Source organism: Hippichthys cyanospilos, chromosome 5 (assembly GCF_059441005.1).
Source record: "Hippichthys cyanospilos isolate Australia breed blue-spotted pipefish chromosome 5, RoL_Hcya_1.0, whole genome shotgun sequence".
Taxonomy (NCBI): Eukaryota; Metazoa; Chordata; class Actinopteri; order Syngnathiformes; family Syngnathidae; genus Hippichthys; species Hippichthys cyanospilos.
The window spans coordinates 9,389,293-9,412,171 of NC_142373.1; the positions used below are offsets into that span (position 1 = coordinate 9,389,293).

Genomic DNA, 22,879 nt, shown 5'->3' on the forward strand with positions numbered 1-22,879 from the left:
TTTCAGCAACTAAGCGGTCATGCTGTGAGGACATGTTGTCAGCATGTGGGTGAAATTTCAGCTCCCGAGTATCTTCTCTCAAACCATTCTTTTTGGTGCGAAATGCGTTTGATGTCAAGATCAAAGTATTGTAAAAAAAAAAATACTTCACAAGGGTTAATCTACACACACACACAATCAAACTGTATGTATTTAGATTAATAAGAGTACACAACACACAGATATGAATCTACAGCACTTGAGCCCGTGCTGAAAATGACAAACTGTTGGTACTCGTCTCCCTCTCGCTACACCGCAGAAATTGAGATGACAAAAACAATGCAACAGCCTCTCCTAGCCTCAAATCAAGCCTCTCTCGTTGATAGTACGCACGCATTCCTATTCTCTTGGTGAATCGCAAAGAGATGACAACAGGAAAAATGCATGCTGCATCACGGCAACTCCCTCCGGCGCCGGCCGGCCGGCCCTCGCGGGGACCACTGACCTGCATCCACTGGCGGGCTCTGACTCCTTTCACCTCTTCTCACGGCAGGATCGCTACGCAATCATTAATGCGGCAATTCGCACATGATGGATGAAGAGCTTCCTATTTTTGTCTCGGTCCGCTGACTTGCGGCGGCCCCAGAGGTCCATCAGGCATGGTGTTAAAAAAAAAAAAAAAAAAAAAAGAGAGACAAAGAGAGGGGGGATGCAGCCTGAGAGATGAGACTGTCGATACTGTATGCTTTATTACGAGAAGCGAGAAGACGATCTTTCACACTTTAGACGCCTCTTTGTCATAGTGTTGCTCTCCCCGCCACACAAAGGCTCATTAGCGGCAGCCGGCTGGTAGGCAAGGAGCTTGAATGGAGCTGAGGCACAGTCAGCCTGAGAAGTCACATGGGTGGATTGTCTGCCAGCAGTGGAGGGAGAGGGAGAGAGAGAGCGGGCGGGCGAGCGAGAGAGAGAGCGTGAGAGAGAGAGCCTCCTCTCCTGCTGTCTGCAGATATTTTTACCGACATGGTAGATGGGGAAAGGGAGGGCATGTGGGTAGGGGCTAGCAGTGGTGGGGGGGGATGCAGGAGGCAGAGGTATGGGGGTGCCGGGGGAATGTCAGAGAAACGAATGAGGAGGTGTATTTGGGCGAGATGGGGAGGGGAAGGGGTTTGAAATCAAGACAACATTCGATAGGAATATACGCACGACAACGTAAAGGCCCCAAAAAAATCTCACTTATAAGGACGTTAAACTTACTCATTTTCAAGAGTAATATTTTGCCTGTAATTAAGTTCATAACCATTTTTGTCATACAGTAAATGAAAAAATGCATGTCGATAGATACCTCGTATTGAATTTCTGGACATCTAAAAATCTAAGAACATTTTTTGGGAGTGAATGGGTTGAATTAATCAGAGGTAGGCAATTTGTCAGTACCGACGGATGGCCCGGCCATTTGCAAACTGCCGAATGATACAACAAATGAAAAAAAAAATATCAATAGATACCTTGTATTGAATTTCTGGACTCCAAAAAAAGAAACTTATATAAACGTTTTTGAAAACGAATGAGGAAAATGTGTAACCGTAATTTAACGGTACTTTTCTGGCAACCAAGTATTTGACCTTAAAAACTGCCTTTTTTTAAACTGTGTAATACTATTTATTCAAGGCTCGAGTGTTTTATTGCCATATGCAATATGCAATGCCATTTGTATTCTGTTCGCTTCCCCGAGCAGACTACGTTCCACAATCGAGCAAATAATAAAGTAGGCAATCAAACAAAACTAAACAGTCATAGAGCAATAAAAGCTGTAATGATGAACCAAAACAATCAATCAATTAAACAAAAGGAGGCAGAAGATGACGCTATGGAAATATTGATTATGAATTTGAACTGCTGTTTAACTCCCGTATTCTGTTGGCGAAACAAAAATCGATCCATTTTCTATAAATATGTTGGTGCTAAACATGCAGGCATGTTCTGTCCGTTGACAGGATGTTGATATAGTGTGAAAAATACGGTCAATCATTTTCAAAAATAACGTCAAAAAAGCTCATCTGACGAGAATTCCCGTCATCGGCGCTCAACTTAAGTATTTTCAAAGCCGAGGTTTCCCGTCGGCGCCACTGAAAGAGTTCAAAGCAACGACGTTAACGATATTCCATTTAACAAGTCCTATTTTGCTTTGATTCCTGTTGTAAAGCCCCCAAGGTTACTACAGGTGGTTAATGGCGTGTCCGCTAACGTCGATAACGGCACCGTGATTAAAAACCAATATTGGCTCTCATTATCTCTGCTTTGGGTCCGTCTTCCTCCCCGGGGAAGCGTCTGGCTCTTTAATGGCTAAATTCCGTGAGCACGGTGCTCACGAGGCGGCCGCTAACCGTGAGGTTTTGATGTGCCGCAGGTAGTGAGCTTTTAGTGCTTTTTATCAGAAAACAGCTGCCCGCCGAGGCCAGAGAGCACGCCGCGGGAGCGCCCAGAGTAGACAAACAGTCAAGTCGCAGCTGGACCCATCAACAAAGACTCATGTTAGGAAAGGGATCCGAAGCTAAGCCCAGATGCTGCTGCTTCGCGGTTAGCGGATGTGCGACTAATGTGCAGATATTTGCTGCGTCCAGGACGATTAACTATCCCGGGCTTTGTATACGTTAAAAACAGCAATTTTGTGCAATTTCTAAGGAACTTTGAAAATGTAATGATGAAATAAATTAATGGATTAAACGATAAAGAGGAGACTGCATAACAAGGAGACGCCTTTCAGCTGTTTATTGTACGGAGGCAAACACCTTTCATTTGTTCCAGACTCTTGAAAAACAGCAGCAATTCTTGTAATGTGTTTTTTTTTAGTGAAAAACGGCACTAAAATACAAATTAAAATGTACTAGAATTACTCGGGATGGGCACGGACAATACCTGCTGGTATTCGCCATGGTATTCTTGGAGCAGCGGATTTTTTGGACTATAAGCCGCAACTTTTTTCTCACGATTTGAACCCTGCGGCTTATAGTCCAGTGCGGCTAATGTGCAGGTTTTTTTTTTTTTTGCTATCCAGCAGTAAAACAAATATGTGTCAATTCGTGGGACGACTATGAAATCGAGCTAAAAATATGTGAATCAATGACTGTATTCAAAAAGAGGTTTAAAGGTGTAATATTAAAAATATTTAAATTACGTATAAAATGAAGGAGCTCGAGTAAAAAGTTTGTGTTTATATGTTGATACTGTTGCTGTAAGTGAGCAATTAAAAAAAAGTTGCGTACAAATTCAAAACCATAACCATTTTTCTGCGTAAATATCTGATGCTATGCATCTTATCCGTGACAAAAACTGTTTTGCTCAATTTTTGATGGTCCGGCTTATAGTCCTGAAAATACGGTGGTTATTTTAAATCACTAATTAGAAGAATAGAAAATTGCCGTTCATTTCATGAAATACTCATATAATACCACAATAGATTTTTCTTTGCCTTTATGCAGTTTTTTGACAGTTTTGGGGTCATTTTCAGTTCATTTTCTTCCACATCATTCTCGCAGTATTTTAGTCAATGGGTGTCACATTCCTGGTGATTTAATAACTAAGTGGTTGTGCCATTTTGAACTTTGACATCTTGTCACCATCAGGGTGAAATTTCTGCTCCCTAATGTGTTTTTTTCTTGCTTTCTTCTTATTCATTATTCTTCACAATGTGATAGGCCCATTTACCAACTACCACAAACACACCAAGATCTGTGGAAAAGTCTTCTGAGGACAATATTTTTGGCCATATCATGTATTTCATAGCAGTATATTAGTCAAGGTTTATTATTATTTTTTTTTTTTTTTTCATCAATGCCCCCCGCCACCCGGCTGCCTTTAAATATGCAGTTTGAAAAGGAGGCCAGAGGAAGCGCACCGCTGAGCGCTCCAAGATTACACGACTGCATCACAAAGAGCAAAGAGCAAGTCGGGCTAATGAGAGAAGTGCAGCAGGCAAAAAATACGAAGAAGCTCGCTGTTGTTTACCGCTTGACGTAAATCAACACCGACTCTTTCATACAACTGTATCCTTGCCTTTTGTGAGCAATATACTCAGATTCTTTTGTTTTTCTTTCAATGGGAATTCCATATAGAAAATAGTATTTATATCAGCTCAGGAAATTCCCAGTGAGCGCGTGTCGAAACAATATGACGCACATCATATAATAATCATTACGCTACTTGTCATTATTGAATTCTGGCGTGGGGCAACAGGGATTTGCTCTTGCTGAATCAATGGAAATGTATTTCTGTTCAATATCACTATCATCCGAACAGTTGGAAACCAAATGTTTTATCTATGTTTTCTACAGGTGCTGTTAGCGTCCTTCAAAATAGATTAGATAGGTAGGCAGTTACCGACACCGAACGACAAGATCATTCTAAAAACGACAAACTAAGCCTAATTAAACAGTATATTTTGTCCGTTATTTTAGTTTATTGTTGTAATCGTTACCACCTGTGTCATCCGCCACCTCACCTAGTAAAAACGTCCACATTTCTGAGAATTGTTTAAACTGCAATTTCCTGGGGAGCATGGAAGTGTAAACACAGGCAAAATAGGCAGGAATAGCTTCATTATGCAGCAGCTAACATTAAAAGAGAAAGTGTTTTTAATATATTTCATTGGGCAATAATTTTTCCTCCTTGATATAGCTGAGCATGGCTGGGTAGCCATTGTTTGCGCTATGAATCGGTCATACTTGGTCATGAACTGAAATGCATATATCACACAATTTAGCTCAACACATTCATTGTACAGGTCTAGAGTAAAAAAAAAAGCAATGCTTAGAATTGAGTATTAAGTGAATTTTGTTTTTGTTTGAATGAATAAATCGCTTGCACACAGTTGCATTCTGAGATGCCTGGGAGGTGCCAGTATTCTAGTAAACAATGGGATATCACAAAGTTACGATCTCTCTGATTCACTTTTAGCTAGGAAATCCAAGTTAGATATGGAGTACATTAAACCAGTGTACAGCTTGCATGTTGTTGCATGCACACTAGGCATCTTGTTGTGGGTTATGTGTTTTGTCATAAGCTTGCCTAACTTATTAGGATGGTTGTGTATTTGAAAAGACGATTGTATGGGTAAACTTTGGCTTTTATTTAAGGATGGTCACAGGTTTGGTTGTTATTTTCTTGGCCAAGGTGTTTTTTTTTTTGGGGGGGGGGGGGGGCAGACTTTGTCGTTGCACTCACGCTAGGCACTGTGTCGTGGGTTTAGTGTGTTTTGTCAAGTTTGCTTACCTTATTAGGACGATTAATTGAAAACAAAACTGTAAGGTTTAGCTTTAACTTTTGTTTAAGGATGATCAGAGTTTCAGTTGTTATTTTCTTGTTTTTTGTGGGTCAGGGGCAGGCTTTGACGATGTGATGACTGAAGTGCAATTACAATTTGGAAAGAAGGACTACTGAGTAAACTCCCTAAAACGACAGACCGACGGCGACAGAACGGAGGTTCTTGAAATGCACTGTAAATGACAAAATGCCCACTTCTGCATCCAGAGTGTGAATAATTAATGTTTTGCTCCCGCAACCAAACATATATCAAATCCTAACCTACTATTCTCCGCTTGTCTGGTCAATTTCTCTTCAATTTGTCCCTGGAAGGCACCTTGTGCATGTCTGTCTGTCTGAGTATCGCATTTATATTCTGTTCTATTACATAAGATGCAAACGCTGGAACGATGCCACGCATTTGCTTTCTCCATGCGCTGACCTATATTTCCTTCCCTAAAAACCATCGACTGAAGATGGCAATCGTTTGCAAACGAGCTCCTAGAATAAATGTGCGCGTGTAGTCATAATAATATCGAGGTCATATGCAAAATAGTTGGCCACCTCCCACTGCGCTGGATAAAAGGTGCATTCCAAAACATGATTGCAATGCTCTCCCTACAAGCAGATGAGGAGCACTTGAAACCCACTCCATACCAGCTTTTTTTTTTTTTTTTTTTTAAATGAAAGATGGTTTTAATGCTAAATACAGTGGTGCCCTGGGGAAATAAGTTTAATTCGCAGAGGTGTGCAACTTATATTTTTTTGCTGGTCCAACAGTCGGCAGCGCCCCGCCCCCATTTCTGTCGTTTTCGGTCCGCCATTTTTTGTCACACTGAAAATTGTAATCGTCAGTCCGTCAGACAAAGTGTGGGACTGAGATACCTCTGACGGAACGTCCATCCATTACAGCTGTGGATTAAAAATCCACTACTGAGATTCGTAATCCGTATTTTTTTAATTTCATATTCTGTCATTTGTTGGTCTGACGACAAAACGGGCGTCTTTCAGGAACGGACTGCCCACCTCTGTTAATCGGTTCAATAACCGCATTAGCATTCCCATTAAAATCAGTGAAAACACCATTAATCTGTTCCAGTTCCCCCTAAGAAGAAAAAAAAAAGGTGAAAAAAACGTGGGCATAGCGTCACAATTTCTGGCTCATGAGTCCATAAATTCACATTTCCAAGATGGAAATCAGGAATTCAATAACACTATGTCAAAAAAAAAAAAAGGACAGCTACATTCAATCCCAACAGATTGTAAAATCATAATTTATTTACTTATTTATATGTTTGCATTTATTTAATATTAATATAGTTAAAATAAATTCAGTAATTATATCTCTATTATGTATTTACAAATTTAGTTTATTTATTTCACATTTACAAAAACAGTACTACCGTTAGGAGATCAAGGTGAACGCTTTTAGTGGCAAGCTTCAGAAAAAGAAAGCACATTTAGCATTTTCACTCATATTTCAAGGCCGGCAGAATATGTAAATATGGGTGCTGCCATATGACAGCTTGATTTCCATCCTTCAGTTTGAATTGATGTAGGTAACAGCTGTGTTGTAAGTGGAAACACTGCCACCTAATGGTCAAAGTTATCACTACAGTGCTCAATTGGCTTATATTAGGTAAGCTTTAGTCAAGGGTGTCAGCTACCCTCCATAAAAAAAGAGAATTTTGTGAAAAAGACGATAATTCTCGTCCTTGGCACTGACATTTTATACACTTTATGTATGAGCAGTGTCATACTTTGCGGAATTCACCTGTCGCGGGGGTTTTCCAGAAAAATTAGGGAAAATTATGTGTAGTGTGCATACGTTTGCTTATTTAGTAACAGTTCTAGTAAATCAATGCTTGTCTGGAGTGGGGAAAAATGCCCACTAAATTGTCTTCAAAGGAAAGAAAAGAGCATACAAGTACATGGCCGATCAGCACTATATCAAAGAAATCAAATAAATGCTTAAACAGCGTTAAAGCATTTCACAATGCTGAGAACTTTCTTGTCGACGGTTCGTCGAAAGGCATTTGTTAAGTACGGTACGTCCTGAGTTTTCTGTTGTCAGCAAAAGACCGGCTCAACTTCGAAAACATGCTCCCGACGGACTTTCGTGGCTCCAGGGGTTGTGCGCAGCATCTTTTAACGGGAACGTCTTTAGAGGAAATATTTTCCCCATTCATGGCAACAAACCATCGCGGCGGCATTGTGGCGACTTGTCAGGGAGCATTTGACCTGGAGTGCCCGCCCGCGCTGGCTAAAGTAGGCAGCATCAAAAGAGCTTAGCTTCAACACGCGTTTAATGTCGAACCGGGAAACAGGTGAACTGACAGCCACAATTAAAACACTGAAGGGTGACGCTAAGGCCTGGTCCACCTTTCAGGACAACCTTAAAATGTCCTCGTGATCCAAATCGGACAAATGGTGGCCTGTATTTACACGCTTGGCTTTATTTTAAATTCCTTTCAATTTTATTCAAGCATTTGGCTAAAAGTAGCTCTAAAATAATAAATAATCATGTAATTAATTACTTGAGGTAATTACTGTAACTACTAAAATAATTAATTACTCAAAACAGTTCATTTCTAAAATAGTCAATTACTTTCGTAGTTAAGTGCCACAGTATTTGTTTTTTAGGTAAATAAGTATTAAAGTAAATAATTACTTAAGGGACAAAAGTAATTGATTACATTAGGCACATTAAGTACTCAAGTAATTAATTATTCATTAAGTACCAGCCTTTTTTAGACACTTCTTTAGACAAACCTCTGACGATAAACAAAATAAATACTTGTAGACATATTTTTCCATCCTTTTATTGGGTAGTGATTGATGATCGTTTTATTTTTATTATATTGATTTGTGTGCCTCTAAAATCCCGGGTAAAGCCTAATATTATTTACAGAATATTTACGGAAAAAACATTTATAGGTCATAAATTATTCATTTTTTAGTTTACAAATATTACATTGCTAATCAGAATCAGCATTTTGATCTTTATCTTTTATCTTTATTATGATCTAATTAGTTTATAAAACTAATAAGATTTAAACACGTTTGTGTAAGAAGGCTGTTTTGTAAGTTACTGTGCAAATCAACACCCCTAACATCAAACTCTGCCATTCCATATTATAAACACCATGTTTTTACACAGAGACCCACAACAGCAGATCTTTTTTTTTTTTTAAATGTCTCACACTTTTTCATTCCCTCACACCCAAAGAAACCGAGGGCGCATCCCAGCGGAACTGGCTGATAGAATTGCGACGCCTTGAAGCGAAAACCTCGAAACCACAAAAGAGCCGGCGCCGCTCAGCCCGGCTCGGGGTTCCGTTGGACCTCATCCATCACCTGTGCCGCGCCGGGCCGTAAAAGGCGGCCTCGGAAGAACCGATGGAGAGAGAGAGTGCGGCGGGGAAACTGATCAAGAGGGATAAAGCGAGAGAGAGAAGACTAGGTCTCAGCTGGACTCCTCTGAGGCCGGGATGATTATGCGGCAACAGATGATGTAAGTGTAGGACCCCCCTCCGCTCAAAACACACACACTGCTCACATATTCATCAATGCTGTTTTGTCCAGGCGCGTTCTTAAAATAAATGGCACGGGTGTTAGTGAGAGGTCAGTTAGTCCTCATTTGCATAAATTAACATCCCATCGAGGAATAGCGCCTTATTTATGCCCTCTGAGTTGGTTTCCAGCGGTGCTTTCAGATAACAATGACCTGACATGCAACCTTTTAAAGATACAATGCAAACATGAGCTTTGATGATTAATCGGTCATCCGATTAATTGACGACCTGTTTTTGACGATCATTTGAGAATTTGTCGAATTAAAAACCGTCCAAATCCTTGAGCGATGAAGTCACGTGACCTAACGCAGAAAACTGGCGAGCCGCGATTGGTTGTTACCTAGGTCCCGCTCGACTCTGATGTCATTTTCAGGCGACCGCCTTTGACAAAATAGCCGGAAGGAAGGAAGACGGAAAGAGAGGGAAAGAGAGAGAGAGGCAAAGGGGGGGTGAGAGAGGGAAGCTGGAAGGGAGACTTAAGAAAGATAGGAGAGGATGGGAATGAGAGAGAGAAAGGAAGGAGAGAGGAAGCAGGGAGAGGTGGAAAAAAAGGAAGGAAGAGAGAGGGGAGGGAGGGAAAGTGGGGGTGAAGAAAAGGAGGAAGGAAGGGGGCAGAGAGAAGAACGAGAAAGGGTGAGGAAGGAAGAAAGGAGGGAGCGAATAGAAAGGAGAAAGATGAAAAGAGATGGAGGGAAGGGAGAGTGGAAGAGAGAGAGAAAGGAGGGAGCAGAGAAGGGAGGAAAGAAGGAAGAAAGGGAGAGGGGGAAGGAATGGATTGTGGAAGAGGGAGAAAGAAAGGAGGGAGAAAGAGAGAGGGCGGGAAGTGAGGGAGAGGGTAGAAAGAAGGATGGAAAGAGGGAAGGAAGGGGCAGTGGAAGAGAGAGAAAGGAGGGAGGGGAGAAGGAAGAAAGAAAAAGAGAGTGGAGGAAAGAAGGAATGGTGGAAGGGAGGGAGAAAAAGAGGGAGCGTGTAGAAAGTAGAAGGAAGGAAGGGGGAGTGGAAGAGAGTGAAATGAGAGAGAGGAGAAAGAATAAAGGAAGGAGGAGAGACTGGTGGGAGTGAGGGTGAAAAGGATCGAAAGAGGAGGGGGAAAGCAAAAGAAAGGAGGGAAGGAAAGAAGAAAGAAAAAGAATACACGAAGGAAAGGTAAGTTTTAACTTAGTCAATGGCAGCCAGTAAAAACGTATCTTGACGTCCATACCCGTCAATGGTAGTGATTGACATCATTTGCCATGTCATACAGAACACCACCTGACAAAATACATGTAGCGTTTTATCTCCGATCCGCGATAACGACCAAACGTCATAGCGTGACCACAAAAAAAAAAACAAAAAAAAAAACGCCAAGTTGTCACATGTCGCGGGCATCAATCTCCCTCTGCAAAACCACATCTCCATTCGGCAATTACACACAAAGGATTCCAGTTATGGAAATGCGCTGTCTTCTACGGATTTATGCAAATGAGACTTCACATGCTCGCTGTACATTTGTTAACTTGCACTCGCCCGAGGCTGCAGACAGATCTGCTCTGCACACGTGAAAAAAAAAAAAAAAGAGATGGGGGGGGGGGGGGGGGGGTGATGCGCGGGCGCAAGTGTGCTTGCTGCTCAGCACTCACGGACAAGGGAGCCGCATGCAGCCTCCCTCCCTCCCCTCCCTCCTTGCTGCTACCTTGCACAGTGCTGGGAACCATTGATCTGTTCTTCCTCTACTTAGAAAAAAAAAAGGAGGACGCATGTACGCCAAAAAAAAAAAATAAAATAAATAAGACCACCGTGGCTTTGAATCCCCAAATTTCACCTGGCGTCCAAACGAGGCACCTAGCGTGAAAAGCGCTCAGTTCTCGCGTTTTTTTTTTTGTTGTTGCTCTAATTCCACTCGCAAGCACATGCAGCCCTAATCAGGAACCCTCAGCCATCACGTCAATCACAACGCGCGCCTCCATTATTCATGCGTCTATTTCTTATTTATGACTGTATTTTCCCATGTTATCGCAAAGTTCACAAAAAGCAGGCTCGCTGGCAGAAACGGAGCTGCCAAAGCATTTCACCGAGACGGGGATGCTTTCATCTCGCGCGCGGGGCCGGGAAGGCTTGTGGGGATTCGGGAGCTTCGCGTTCCGCAGACAAGCCTTATCATTTATATATAACCTCTGTCATGGTGTGAATGGGAATTGTTTGGGCTTTTTTTTTTTAATAGATGTAAAAACACTCGTTGCAGAATACGCTCTTCTTAATTGGGGTTCGATTTCATTCACTGTATTTTGTCACGTGTTGATTAGTGAACGTTGAAATGCGTTGTCAACTCATGTGCGCTGCTGTGATTTCAAATAGGCTGGACAATTCATCGAATTAATCGTTATTTGAAAAATACAAGATTAACTCAATTGTGATTTTTTTTTTAAAGTGGCGTAATGATAGATGTTGTAGAAACTAATTGTAGCATTTAAAACTTGTGCTATATCCTTCTTTACATCCAAGGCGCGAGGGATGCTAAAATTTCACCCAGATGGTGACATCATGTCAAAGTTTGAAATGACATGACACATTTAGCCATATGGCTAACAGAGAATGTGGAAAAAATTGTCCAAAAAATGGATACGATTTTGTCTTATAATCCAGTGCGCCTTAAATGCATTTTTTTCTTTTACTGGCCACCAGGAGGCGAGCTCCCATTAAACAAAAGGAGACAGAAGAAGACGTCATTGAAATGTTGATTTTGAGTTTGAACTTCTGTTTTACTCGACATCAGGGGGCACCCTCCACTAGTAAACACATCAAGCATGTGACTGTCTTGGTGGTGCAGTATTCTAGCAATCAGAGTGTGTCGGTGTTGTGTCGAAAATATGTTGCTCTTGTTTCTTAACATGTTCAGTCAGTATTGAAGATATGACGTCGCTATAACCCAGCAGTTTGAAAAATAAGTTTGAAATAAAAACATTTCCGACATGGTGAGAAGATAACCGCTGTTAACACGATGAAAACATGACCAAGGAGTCTTTATTTATTTCTAATCTAGGTTATGGCTTTCATTTAAGCAATTTATCAAAGATCCATATGTTCAAATTTTCAATTCATATTTCCTGTGTAAATTTAATTGACAACCGTCACTAAACTTCAGCCATCTGTTAATACATTTTGGAGTCAAACATACATTCTAATTATGATGTAGAATTACCATAAGTAGATTTTTTTCCATGTCAAAGTTCTGTAAGGTGGACAAAATGTGGAAAATTGACTATATAATTGCTTTTGTCCGAGGGGCCACCCATCCAAAATGAAACTAACCAAATAAATCGTTTTTCTCTCTGAAGACATCTGAGACGCTGTGCATTCACATCCACCGCAGCGGCAACATTTCTGCTATCATGTCAAAGCCAAAAGGTAAGCAGAACTGCAGGGGTTTTTATTGGCTGGACATATTAGCATTAGCTAACTTCTGTAGCTTCTGATAAGTGGCACATCCTTGATTGGAAAAGGTGGCCTCGCATTTGACATGTTTTTTTTAAATACGTTACCTCAAATGTGACTTTGGCTTGTTTTAAATGTTCTTTTTTGGGATTTGTAGCATTAGCTATAAAAGAGGTGATGGCGTGGTTTTCAGTTGTCTATGCTGTTAGAATCTACCCTCTGTCCATATTCAAATAACATCAAATGATAGTGAAATAAAAATGTAAGGTCAAGGTACTTTGAGATTCAAGAAACAGATTTCATCATCTGTATTTTTTTCCCCCGCAGACACAGCTTAAAAAAACATTCAGATTTTCTATTCAGGAGCTAGTTTTACCTCTGACTAATTTTAGAAGCCTAAAGTGTGTAGGTGTGCAATTATATTGAAGTCCTCAACAAACCACAAGTAGCAACCCAAACACACACAAATGACCTTTCAGCACTTAATGCCACAGACAGAAACAGTAGCCATTATCTTCTTTTTTTTGTTCAAAGTACAAAAGAAGCTTGTTGGTTTAAAAAAGTAGGCTGCGGTGTATATTTATATATAACCCTAATTGCATGATATAACTCATTAACATATTCTAAGAATGTTATATTAAGTGGATACATTACTTCATTAGCTATTTTCAGCAGAATAAAGGTCATATTTGCTTTTAAATGACTGTATTTTCTGCACTATAAAGCTCACCTAAAAGCCTTAATTTTTTTAAAAAGCTGACGGTTGATCCAATGAGTCAAAGGAGGATATGGGATGCCTGAACACAAATGGGGAAGCAACACATGTAGACGTAGAATATAAGAATCCTCAGAAGCATATATTCTTTATGTTCTATGAAAAACTTATACTGCAACTAACTGATTAGTGACCTCTCCAAGTACAGTCTATAGGATGTTTGAACACAAAAGGGGAAGCAACACGTGTAGACAGACATTATAACAATACTCAGATGCATATATTTTTAATTTTTTAGGAAAAAATAATGTGATTTCTAAGTATACTGCATATATTGAGCACAGATCCAATACGTCAAAAGATATAGACTAAAAACAAATGTCCACTACAGTGGAAACGTGATGATTCGCAGCTGTGCGTTTTCGATCCAATACGTTAAAAAAATGGTGTTTCCAAACTTTCCAGCGCTACTGTAATCATTTCAAATGAGCATCTTGATCATAAACACCCCCTTGTCCTTTAAAAAAGGCGAGAAACGTTTTCGTGTCGCCGATGTTCGATTCACAACGCGCCCCGCGTATCAACCTCGCGATAAATATTCTAAAGACTGGTCTTTTTAATGAGGGTGATATCAGAGGCGTCTCTGTGGTCTAATCCAGCGAGACCGGCGCAGATGTCTGTGTTGACTTTACACTGCATCAACATCGCATCACGTCGCGTTAGCACTCTTTTGAGGCGGCGTAGCAACAGTTGATTTCCATGTAATCACCAATTCAAGCCCATAACCACGCCAGCTTACCTTTTTAGAAAAACGATATTACGCTGCAGCCTCTTGCTTCTGTCCTGTGGATGGAGAGCGAAAAAAAAAAAATCAGCTTCTGCAGCAGGTTGCATAACATAAGGCAGCTCCTGCAACCTGATGTAAGACACTGGGATAAAGAGGAAATCATGCTAGGAAACTTTGGCGGTAATAATGGAGATAATAAGGGAAGATGGAAGGGGGGGGGGGGGGGGTAGACTTCCTGTACTGCAGTGGACTCTGCAGGGATCCAGACTCACTTTGGGAAGCTGGCCTTGCACCAGTCAATTGTCAAGATGTAGTCAGGGTGGCACACATGTGCACTACCTCTATAATTAGGGAAGGGGGGGGGGGGGCAGACACATCTATTGTGCACAGTTCAGGCAAGACAAAGAAAACGTGGATTTCAGGACAAATATCCAGCCCGGTGCTAATCGTGCAAGTCGATATAGAAGTCACTTAAAGGCTAACGATCTCACCATTCATGTCAATGAAATCAGCGCCCCTCCCTCACTTCCATGCAGCGTCTCGCCGCGTGCTCCATGCGCGCCCGGCCTCCGCTGCGGTGGGCGCCGGGATCATTCAAGCCGGGGCGGGGATCGGGAGGGGGGGGACCGCGAGGCTTCGCCGGCTTTCGCAACAGCAGCGGCAGCAGCCTTCCTTCCGGCTGCCGGGGAACAATGGTGCGGCATCAGACCGACGGGCTCCCGGCACAACGTGACTCGCTCCGGCCAATCAGAGGGCAAACGCTAGGAATCAGCCGCAGAGCTTTTTTTGGGGAGGGGGGGTAACAAAGAACGGATGCTTACCGTGTGTACTTACGTGATGGGGCGGCGATTAATCGCCAGCTCATCGATTGATCAAATGAATAAATAACTAGATGTACGATTTATCGCTTGGGTACCCAATCATTTTCTGTACAATATGTACGACTCAGACCCACTAGTCCAAATGCAACGTTCTGATTAATGTTGCATTTATGGAACATGAATTAAGCAGAAATGTATATTTGTTTTTATCCATCAACTGAAAATGACATGAGTTTGGTCATGTGACATTCATAAACTGAGTCATGATTGGAGCAACTGTCATGTCACTCAGTTGACAGCAAGTGGGAAAATGGTCTTGAGATGGATAAAAACAAATGGATTTTGCGGCTTTGTTCATTTAACACAAACACCGTATTACCTCTTTCAGTGCATGGTCTTTTAAAATAATAATAACAATAATAAAAATCTAATCAGGTTTTTTATAGAGGGAAGCTGACACCCTTTACTAATGCTTACCTAATATAAGCCAATTGAGCACTGTAGTGATAACACATTGTCATACCTACATGCAATTTGAAGTAAGGAATGGAAATCAATCTTTCATATGATACCGCCCATATTCACATAGACATAGCACACGATAGTCTGTCGAACTTGAAAGATGAGTGAAAATGCTAAATATGCTGGCCCTCGAGAGCTTTCCTTTTCCAAAGAGTTACTCAGAATGCTATGTTTAGACTAGTGGGGGCACATAAAACATAAAAAATAGGTGAGTAGTGAAAACACAACTTATTTCCCGTTCCAATTACTTTGCTCTCAATTTGAAAAAAAATACTAAAAAGCAGCAATAAAAAGCATTACAATGGATTTCATGAAACCTGTCAAAACGCTAATTTTCCACATAAAAATTATAATCAGAATGCTGTGCTTCGACTAGTGAGGGCAGAACAAATTAAAAAAAAAAGTGCACATCTTATACCCTGTTCCAATTAATATACTCTTAATTAAAAAAAAAAAAAAAACCCTAAGTGATTACTTCATGTTATGTAGCTGAATTTCTTTTGGTAATTGTGTAATTTTACTTCACTACAATAACTAACAACTCTCAATCTGATACACTGTAGTTCTACATCACAGAAATTAAACATATTATTAAAATAGTAACATTTGCCTTTGACAGTGTCAAACGGATCTAGTATCTTTGTAAATGCAGGTTTCTTTTATTTTCGGCTCTTATTGTCACAAAACGTTTCCTCCTATTTCGGCAGTGAAGTTTTTCTTGCAACACACTGCCACCCTTTGGTCAAATTGAAGAATGACAACTATACCGATCAGGCATTCATTATTCATGCCCGGGTTTATTTATGAAAAAGAAGTTATCAACTTGGGCGGCTGCTGGTGTTTACGTCCACACGCGGGGCACTGAAATTATTTTATGAATCAATTTACATGAAGGCAATAGATCGTTGTCGTTTGTGGAAATATTTGTGGTTCTCTTATGAAGCAGTAGATGGTGCTAGCGTTACACTCACGGCTATTTATTATCAAATTCTATTGCAAATCATTTCGCAACATGCGAATTAGAAAAATAACTTTGTGAATCCATAGAAACCAAAAGCTAAATTATTGAATTTTGTTGTCAACATAACAGGGCATTCTTAACGTTTTAAGGCAAAATGTTTTATATTGACCTTCCCTTTCCTCTTGGATAAGAGGAAAGATTAAGTTGCCCCAAGTCCAAAACAACATGAATTAAATTTGGATAGGTTCCAACTTTGCTTGCTTGCCTTATAAGGATATGATGCTCTACATTAAGACAACATAAAAAAAAAAAGTTTTGTTATACTCCAGTAATTATCTCCAGTTGAAATTTGCAATAGCCAACCATGGCTCGAGCTTTCTCTGAGAGCTTAGACAAGAACTTTTATTTTGACATCCTATTAGCGCTAATGAGAATGTAGTGCGCTGTGTAAAAGCAGACCTTTAGCCAGCAGAGGAGTTTCACCGCCAAATGTCTTCACTCGATTCGGCAAATAATGATGCGCTGTAGCTATTTTTTCCCCATCTCATGACTGCTCAAATATCTTAGGCTAGCAAATGATTTGTTCTTTGAGCAAAACTGTAATGACCGTTTTTGTCACTCGCTGGATTGCGGACAAAAGAGTTCAACTGTAAACAAAATTTAAAAAGAAGCCCCTCACCCTTTTGAAATGCCGCTTGTAGTGATTCTTTTATTTATTTTCTGGCCTCACAGATGCAGGAGTAAAACAGTTCAGAGGTCCATCTCCAGCCTTCCTGCGTGGAGTTTGCAATTCTCCCTGTGCCCGTGTGGATCTTCAGGTACTCCGGTTTCCCCCCCACAGTCCCAAAAATCTGAATTGTAGGTGAATTGTACCTCCTAATTGCCCATTGATGTGTTTATGTTTTAGGAAAATATAAATCAACCCAACTTGTCATGTGCCGCCTCTCGTTACCTGTCAAGTTAATGACCTCGATCCCAAAGGTTTGATTTTTTTCATTGCACAAATAATTATTTCTTTTTCAGAAGATGTCTGACACTTTATGTTGATTATATTTGGGGGGGACAAATATTTCTTAATAATAAGGTTAATGATTTATTGAAGCGATCTCTATACTGTAATCCCAAAACAGGGCACTTCATGTTGAATATTTTTCCGTGGGCAAATATTTATTCATAATTATTTCTTTTTGCGAACAGGTCTGACACTTTATTTTAGATTATTATTTGTGGATGAATATTTACCAATAATTAATGATTAATTTTTGTGAACACCATTTCTTTTTTGACAACAGGTCTGACATTTTCTATTGATTTTTTTTGTGGAAAAATATTCATTCATGATGATGTTATTTCTTTTTGATAACAGATTTCTATCATCCAAAAGAGGACACTTTAAGTTGATTCTTTTTTGGTGGACCAATCCAAATGAAGTTTGAAAGGGTCTAAAGTTGAATAAATCAGACGCCGATGACATGTTTTAAGTCTTTTGTTTTGTTTTTTTTTGCACTGGTAAGGGATACTTGGCTGAAAAGCTATTTTACAGGGGGTACATCACTGAAAATAGGTGAAACTCATTCACGGTCATGAACAACCATAGATGTCAAAGATCCGTTTTAATTGGGCTGCCGGCGAACGAGTTCATCCAATCGTCGATTAGTTGTCGATGAATCGTTGCACCTTAGGTGGAGCGCGTGCAAAAGATGCCAGAAGACCACCGAAAGTTTGTCGGCAAGAGGAGCGCTCCTTATCTGTTCCTTTGTGCAAAGAGGAAAGTGATCTTGCAGCCGTGTAACCCGATGGCTCCCGGATGAGCGAGCAGGCTTTACACGACACTCCACCGCGGCCTCATCTGAATAATGCAGCTCTTTAGTTAACGCGGCTCCTGAGACATCTTTCTGCGGGAGCTCTGCGCGACGAAGATTTGGACGTGGTTACGCGTCACTAATAACCATCTCTGTTTGACGGGCGCTTCTTCGGATTCCGCATCCTGGAATTGTCTTATGATTGTTTGCCCCGCTCACTTTTAAGACCGCTAAGTGCGTCTCTTTAGGGCTATTATGTGTCTCTTAGGCTGCGAAGAAAGTGGAAGCCTGCCGGGTGTGCTGACCTGTGTCCTCTTCCTCCCGCAGTCGTCATCCTCAGTGAGACAGTGAAACTCCATCAAGGGAGACCAGAAAACAACTTAGTGTTGGCCGGAGGCATTATTTTAACAAGCTTTAAATATTTGGGATGACATCAACCGTGAGTATGCTTTTTGCGCTGTTGATTTATGTGTGTGGAATTAGTTTATGTGTTACTGGCAAATGTTGGAAAATTGTAAACCTAAACTAACAATAATGTAGTTTTTCTCTTAATTTGCAATGAGGATTGACTATTTGCTTCAAGTGTTGTTTACATTTAAATCAGTGCTTCTCAATTATTTTTTACAAAGCCCCCCCCCCCCCGAAAAGAAAGCATTTCATGCCCCCCCCCGATGCCCACTCGCTGCAGTGACTATAAATGAGGTCATTATCAATGAAAATTGCATTTGCATGCCTAAAATGGTTTCCTTTTGAACTTTAAGTAAAGAAAATCAACTTTCAGCAAATGTTTCCCTTTTACAGGTGGTTATACGGGTTACAGATTATTCTAAAATAGAAAAACAAAGAACTTAAAGTGCATCAAGTGCCTGAAATAAAAAAAATAGATCAATCTTAATCATACATTTTTGACCAACTGAAAAGTTTGATGCCGTACAACAAGTAAATAATAATAATTGTAAATTGAGCACATTTTAAACGTAATTTCAATGTCATTTTTAAGATCAGTTGAATGTCAATCCTGAATAAATTGTGGTCACCAATCTAAAAAGACCAGATGTTGTAGCCATTCCAGTCCTGTAGATGGCGGTGGTAAATCATGTCGCAAAGTGGGTGCAAACTACTCACACATGCGCACTCACTCACACATACCGTATATGTAATAGGGTTCCCCTTTGACCCGTGCACCACCCCTCTTCTAACTTTTATGGTAATTGGCTAATTAAGTGACCAAGGGAGCAGTGGTTCATCTTACTGACCTTCAGCTTGGGCTCAGTTCCCACTCACTGACAATGAGGTAAGTCTACATGGTTGATTTATAACAACAATAAAGTGGATAGGTGCTATAACATTTTGCCAAAGCACTACTTTAATCTAAATTAAGCTCAACTCACTGATATAGTTCCTCTGCATCAGCATGCCACAGGATAGCGGCAAAGCAATTTTAAAGTATGAACCAATCTACCCAATTCACTTCAACATAGTTCCTCTCAGGATGATGGGAAAGTACCAGTTGTGTCGAAATGAAGCTCCTAAACTCGTTTCAACATGGTTTCTAGGTGACAAACCACTACTTATAGTAAATCAAGCGCCTTCCTTCAATATGTAGTTCCTTGGCGCCAAGATGCCACAAGATGGTGGAAACCATTACTTCTGTCTAAATAAAGCTACTCAGCTCATTTTAACATTGTTCCATGGAACCAATATTATGGAAAAGCACTGCATTTGTCCAAACAAAGCTCCTCAACCAATTTCGACATAGTTCCCTGGCACCAACATGCCACAACACGGCAGTAATCAAAACCTTTTTCTCCAAGAAGCTCCTCAGATAATATTTATATAGTTCAAAGGAAGTTCCTCAACTCACTTCAACATATGGGCCTGGCACCAAGCTGGCCCATTTTTGTGGTAAAGCACTAATTTTGATGAAATGGCGCTCCTCAAACCATTTCAACTTTGTAATTCTTTGACTACAAGATGCCACAATCTGGCAGCAAGGCAAAACCTTTAACTAAACGAAGCTCCTCAAATCATATTTACGTAGTTCAAATGAATAGGTTTTTTTTTTTTCTATGACGTCACCTCTCATCAAAATCACCTCGACACTAAGATGGCACATGATAGTAGTAAAACACTACTTCTATCCGAACGAAACTCCTCAATCCATTTCAACATAGTTCCAGTTGAAAACCCGTGGGTCCTATCCTTGTCTAAATGAAGCCCCTCAACCTACTTCAAGATAGTTCCCTCTCACCAAGACGCCTGAAGGTGGCAGGAAAAGCAATATTTTCATCAAAGTGAAGCCTCTCAAATCACTTAAACAGATTAGTGCGTATGTAGGCCAGCAATTTGTCACCCAAAGCTATTTCGGCATCAGTATTTGCTTTTGTAAGACTAACAATGACTGCGATGCAGTTAGCATGAATGATTTACAAGAATGCCACTACAATCTGGCAGGACACATGAAAATATGATTATCAGCGCCCGTGTGCGCCAGCATGTCATTTTCCAGCACGGGGGCGGTGACGATAGCGTATCCATGACAACGTATACAAATGAGCTAGGGCGCAGCAGTCAATCATCTCTCAGCGTGTAAGAATCAGCGTGAACATCCAAACGGGCCACGAGGCATATTGGCATCCGGGCTGACACGTTTCGCACCTCGCCACCATTGCGCCCAGTGAACGCCGCGTTACATAAATAATGAAAGCGCAAGTCTTGAAGCGGGCGGGGCCTCGTGGCGCCGGTTGAATTATTGTTTCATCAGGCAGGATGAGGCTCATTTGTATTCCGGTTCTTTAGTATGAGCGAAGAGGCACGAGGCGTTCTACAAGCTCGGTCCTGCGCCGTGATTGGAATCGCTTCATTCCTGCAGCGCGTGCTTAATTTGATGCTGAGTGATGTGTCCAAGAAAGCCTTTAAGTGGAACGAGAGTCATTAAACAAGGAATTAGTGACACCTGAATGTCATTGAATGTCTTTTTTGCCTAGTCATTAAAATACTGTGCTAACCGGAGTTGGCCGCTAGATGGCACACATCATTCAAAAAGGTAGGTGAAGCGAGCCCCTGTGTTTGCTTTTTTTTTTTTTTTTTTCATCAGCACCAAATGCCACTTGGCTCTCTAAATTCCACAATTACGAACGGGCGACATAAAAAAAACAGGAGCATAGTCGGAAGTGATCTTACAAAAACGAGTACGGTAAAAGTACCAAAAAAGTACATTAACTTATTCAATACTAAAGTGATCAATTACCTTCGGTAATTAAGGAGCAAAATTATCAATCAATTCACCCATTAAATATGCAATTACATTAAGTACTCATATAATTGGATACCTTAGATAGTAATCACTTACTATGGGTAAAATTATCAAGCACTTCATGCAGAAAGTAATTATTTACTTTGGCTACTTTGGTAATTAAGTACTCATGTAATTGATTAGCCGAGGTAATCGAGCATTAAACGCTAAAGTCATCAACTGACCTAATACCTAAAGTAATCAATACATGAGCACTTAATTACCAAAGAAGCTTGATTACCCAAGATAATCAATCACTCAAGTATCTTTTATCTAAAATAATCGGTTACCCTAGTACTCAGCTACCCAAAGTAATTGGTCACTTTAGTATCGTAGCAGGAATGATACATGCTTTTATTTTTTTGTATGAATTCCTAAAGGAGACTTAATAAAGTGGCATGATTCAAAAATGAAAATCAATCAGCAACAATAAGTATGAAAGGGCCCCGAGTAATACCTTGAATGAAATCTAAAAACAAAACACACACACACACACACACAATGGATTGGATTAGCTGGAGCAAAAACCGGAGAGGACTGCTTGAATACACTCAAATTTTTTGCGGTGCTTGGATTCACCTTAATGGTGCTTCAGCACCCCCAAAATCAACCAGACACGCCCACATTTTTCTACAGACTATGTTTTAATTATTGTTGCACCTAGTAGAATCTTCCTAATCTTTAAATACCCCAACAAAAATTATTATAAGCAGCACCTCTAACGAGAGCGAATATAAATCGACAAATATTTTCAATCCGTACAAACACGATACTAATCCGACATTAATAAAAACCTTCATTAATGCTAGGTTCCCAACAGCCTGCCTCCTGTTATTAATCTCTAAACCACCAGTGGTTCTGCAGCTTGTGTGACCTATGATTTAATATGCTTACATTGCAAGGCCCCCTCGCGGCAGTAGAGATTAATTAAGCATGATACATTTTGCATAATATCCGCTCCAGTCTAATAAAGAGTTTTGTTGGAAATAAATCAGTATTGGTCCACTGGTAGTTATGAAATGGAGGGAGGGGGGGGGAAATGCAGGATAGAGTTTTTGAGCTCTCTTCAGGTTTGAAAAATGCATTGTCATAGCATGTATAATCAAAATGTACTTTTCCAGCTGTACATTTAGCAGCGCTAAAGGTAAAATTAAAAGAAAGCAGATGATGAAAAGCTGAGTGATAAATATGCATATGAGCACAATGGGGAGTCGAGTGTACTGTATAATGCAGTGTTTCCCCGCTTTTATTTTGTACAGATGCCTTTCTATTTTTATATGCTGCGATGCTGCGTCTTTATGCCAGAAAAGCGAACCTTTATGACACGTTAATTCTACGATACACCGTTGATTTGCCACCTCAAAGAAAATGTTGATGTGATTTAGTTACACCTGAAGAAGCGGACAAAAGCGCCTATCGCTACATCTAGCTTTGATAGCGCAGAAGATGAATGTGTGGAAGGATAAATCATATCTCTTTGAGGATCTGAGACCGTGTGCTAAGGCACACGAACTTTGATCTTTTTTTCTTGTTCGCTGGACCCGACTTGGCGAGCTACTGAAATCTGCTACTTGCTGAAAAAAGAAAATGCACTGTGTGAAAGCTGTGCAGTATAATAAAAATTGAAAGATCAACGTGAAATCCACGTTTTGAAAACTCAACTATTCTCCGTTTAGAATAATGACATACATTTGCCCTTGAGCAATATTCGGA

General features: G+C 40.4%; 1 protein-coding gene across 4 annotated transcripts in view; it reads right to left on the reverse strand.

The window, feature by feature from the left end:
• The window catches only part of csrnp3 (cysteine-serine-rich nuclear protein 3), a 27,334-nt gene extending 12,895 nt beyond the window's left edge, over positions 1–14,439 (reverse strand). For 2 of the 4 annotated variants that reach the window (XR_015865526.1, XM_088414237.1), the window contains exon 1: positions 485–870. Coding sequence is in view for 1 of the 4 variants with exons in the window: in XM_088414237.1 (XP_088270363.1) it covers positions 485–490 (6 nt within the window). In the remaining 3 variants the exon portion in view is untranslated. Of the gene's footprint in view, positions 1–484; positions 871–13,777; positions 13,838–14,256 lie in introns of those variants that run through there. The other 2 variants (XM_088414238.1, XM_088414239.1) reach the window with 2 other exon arrangements.
• Between the last annotated feature and the right edge of the window lie 8,440 nt (positions 14,440–22,879).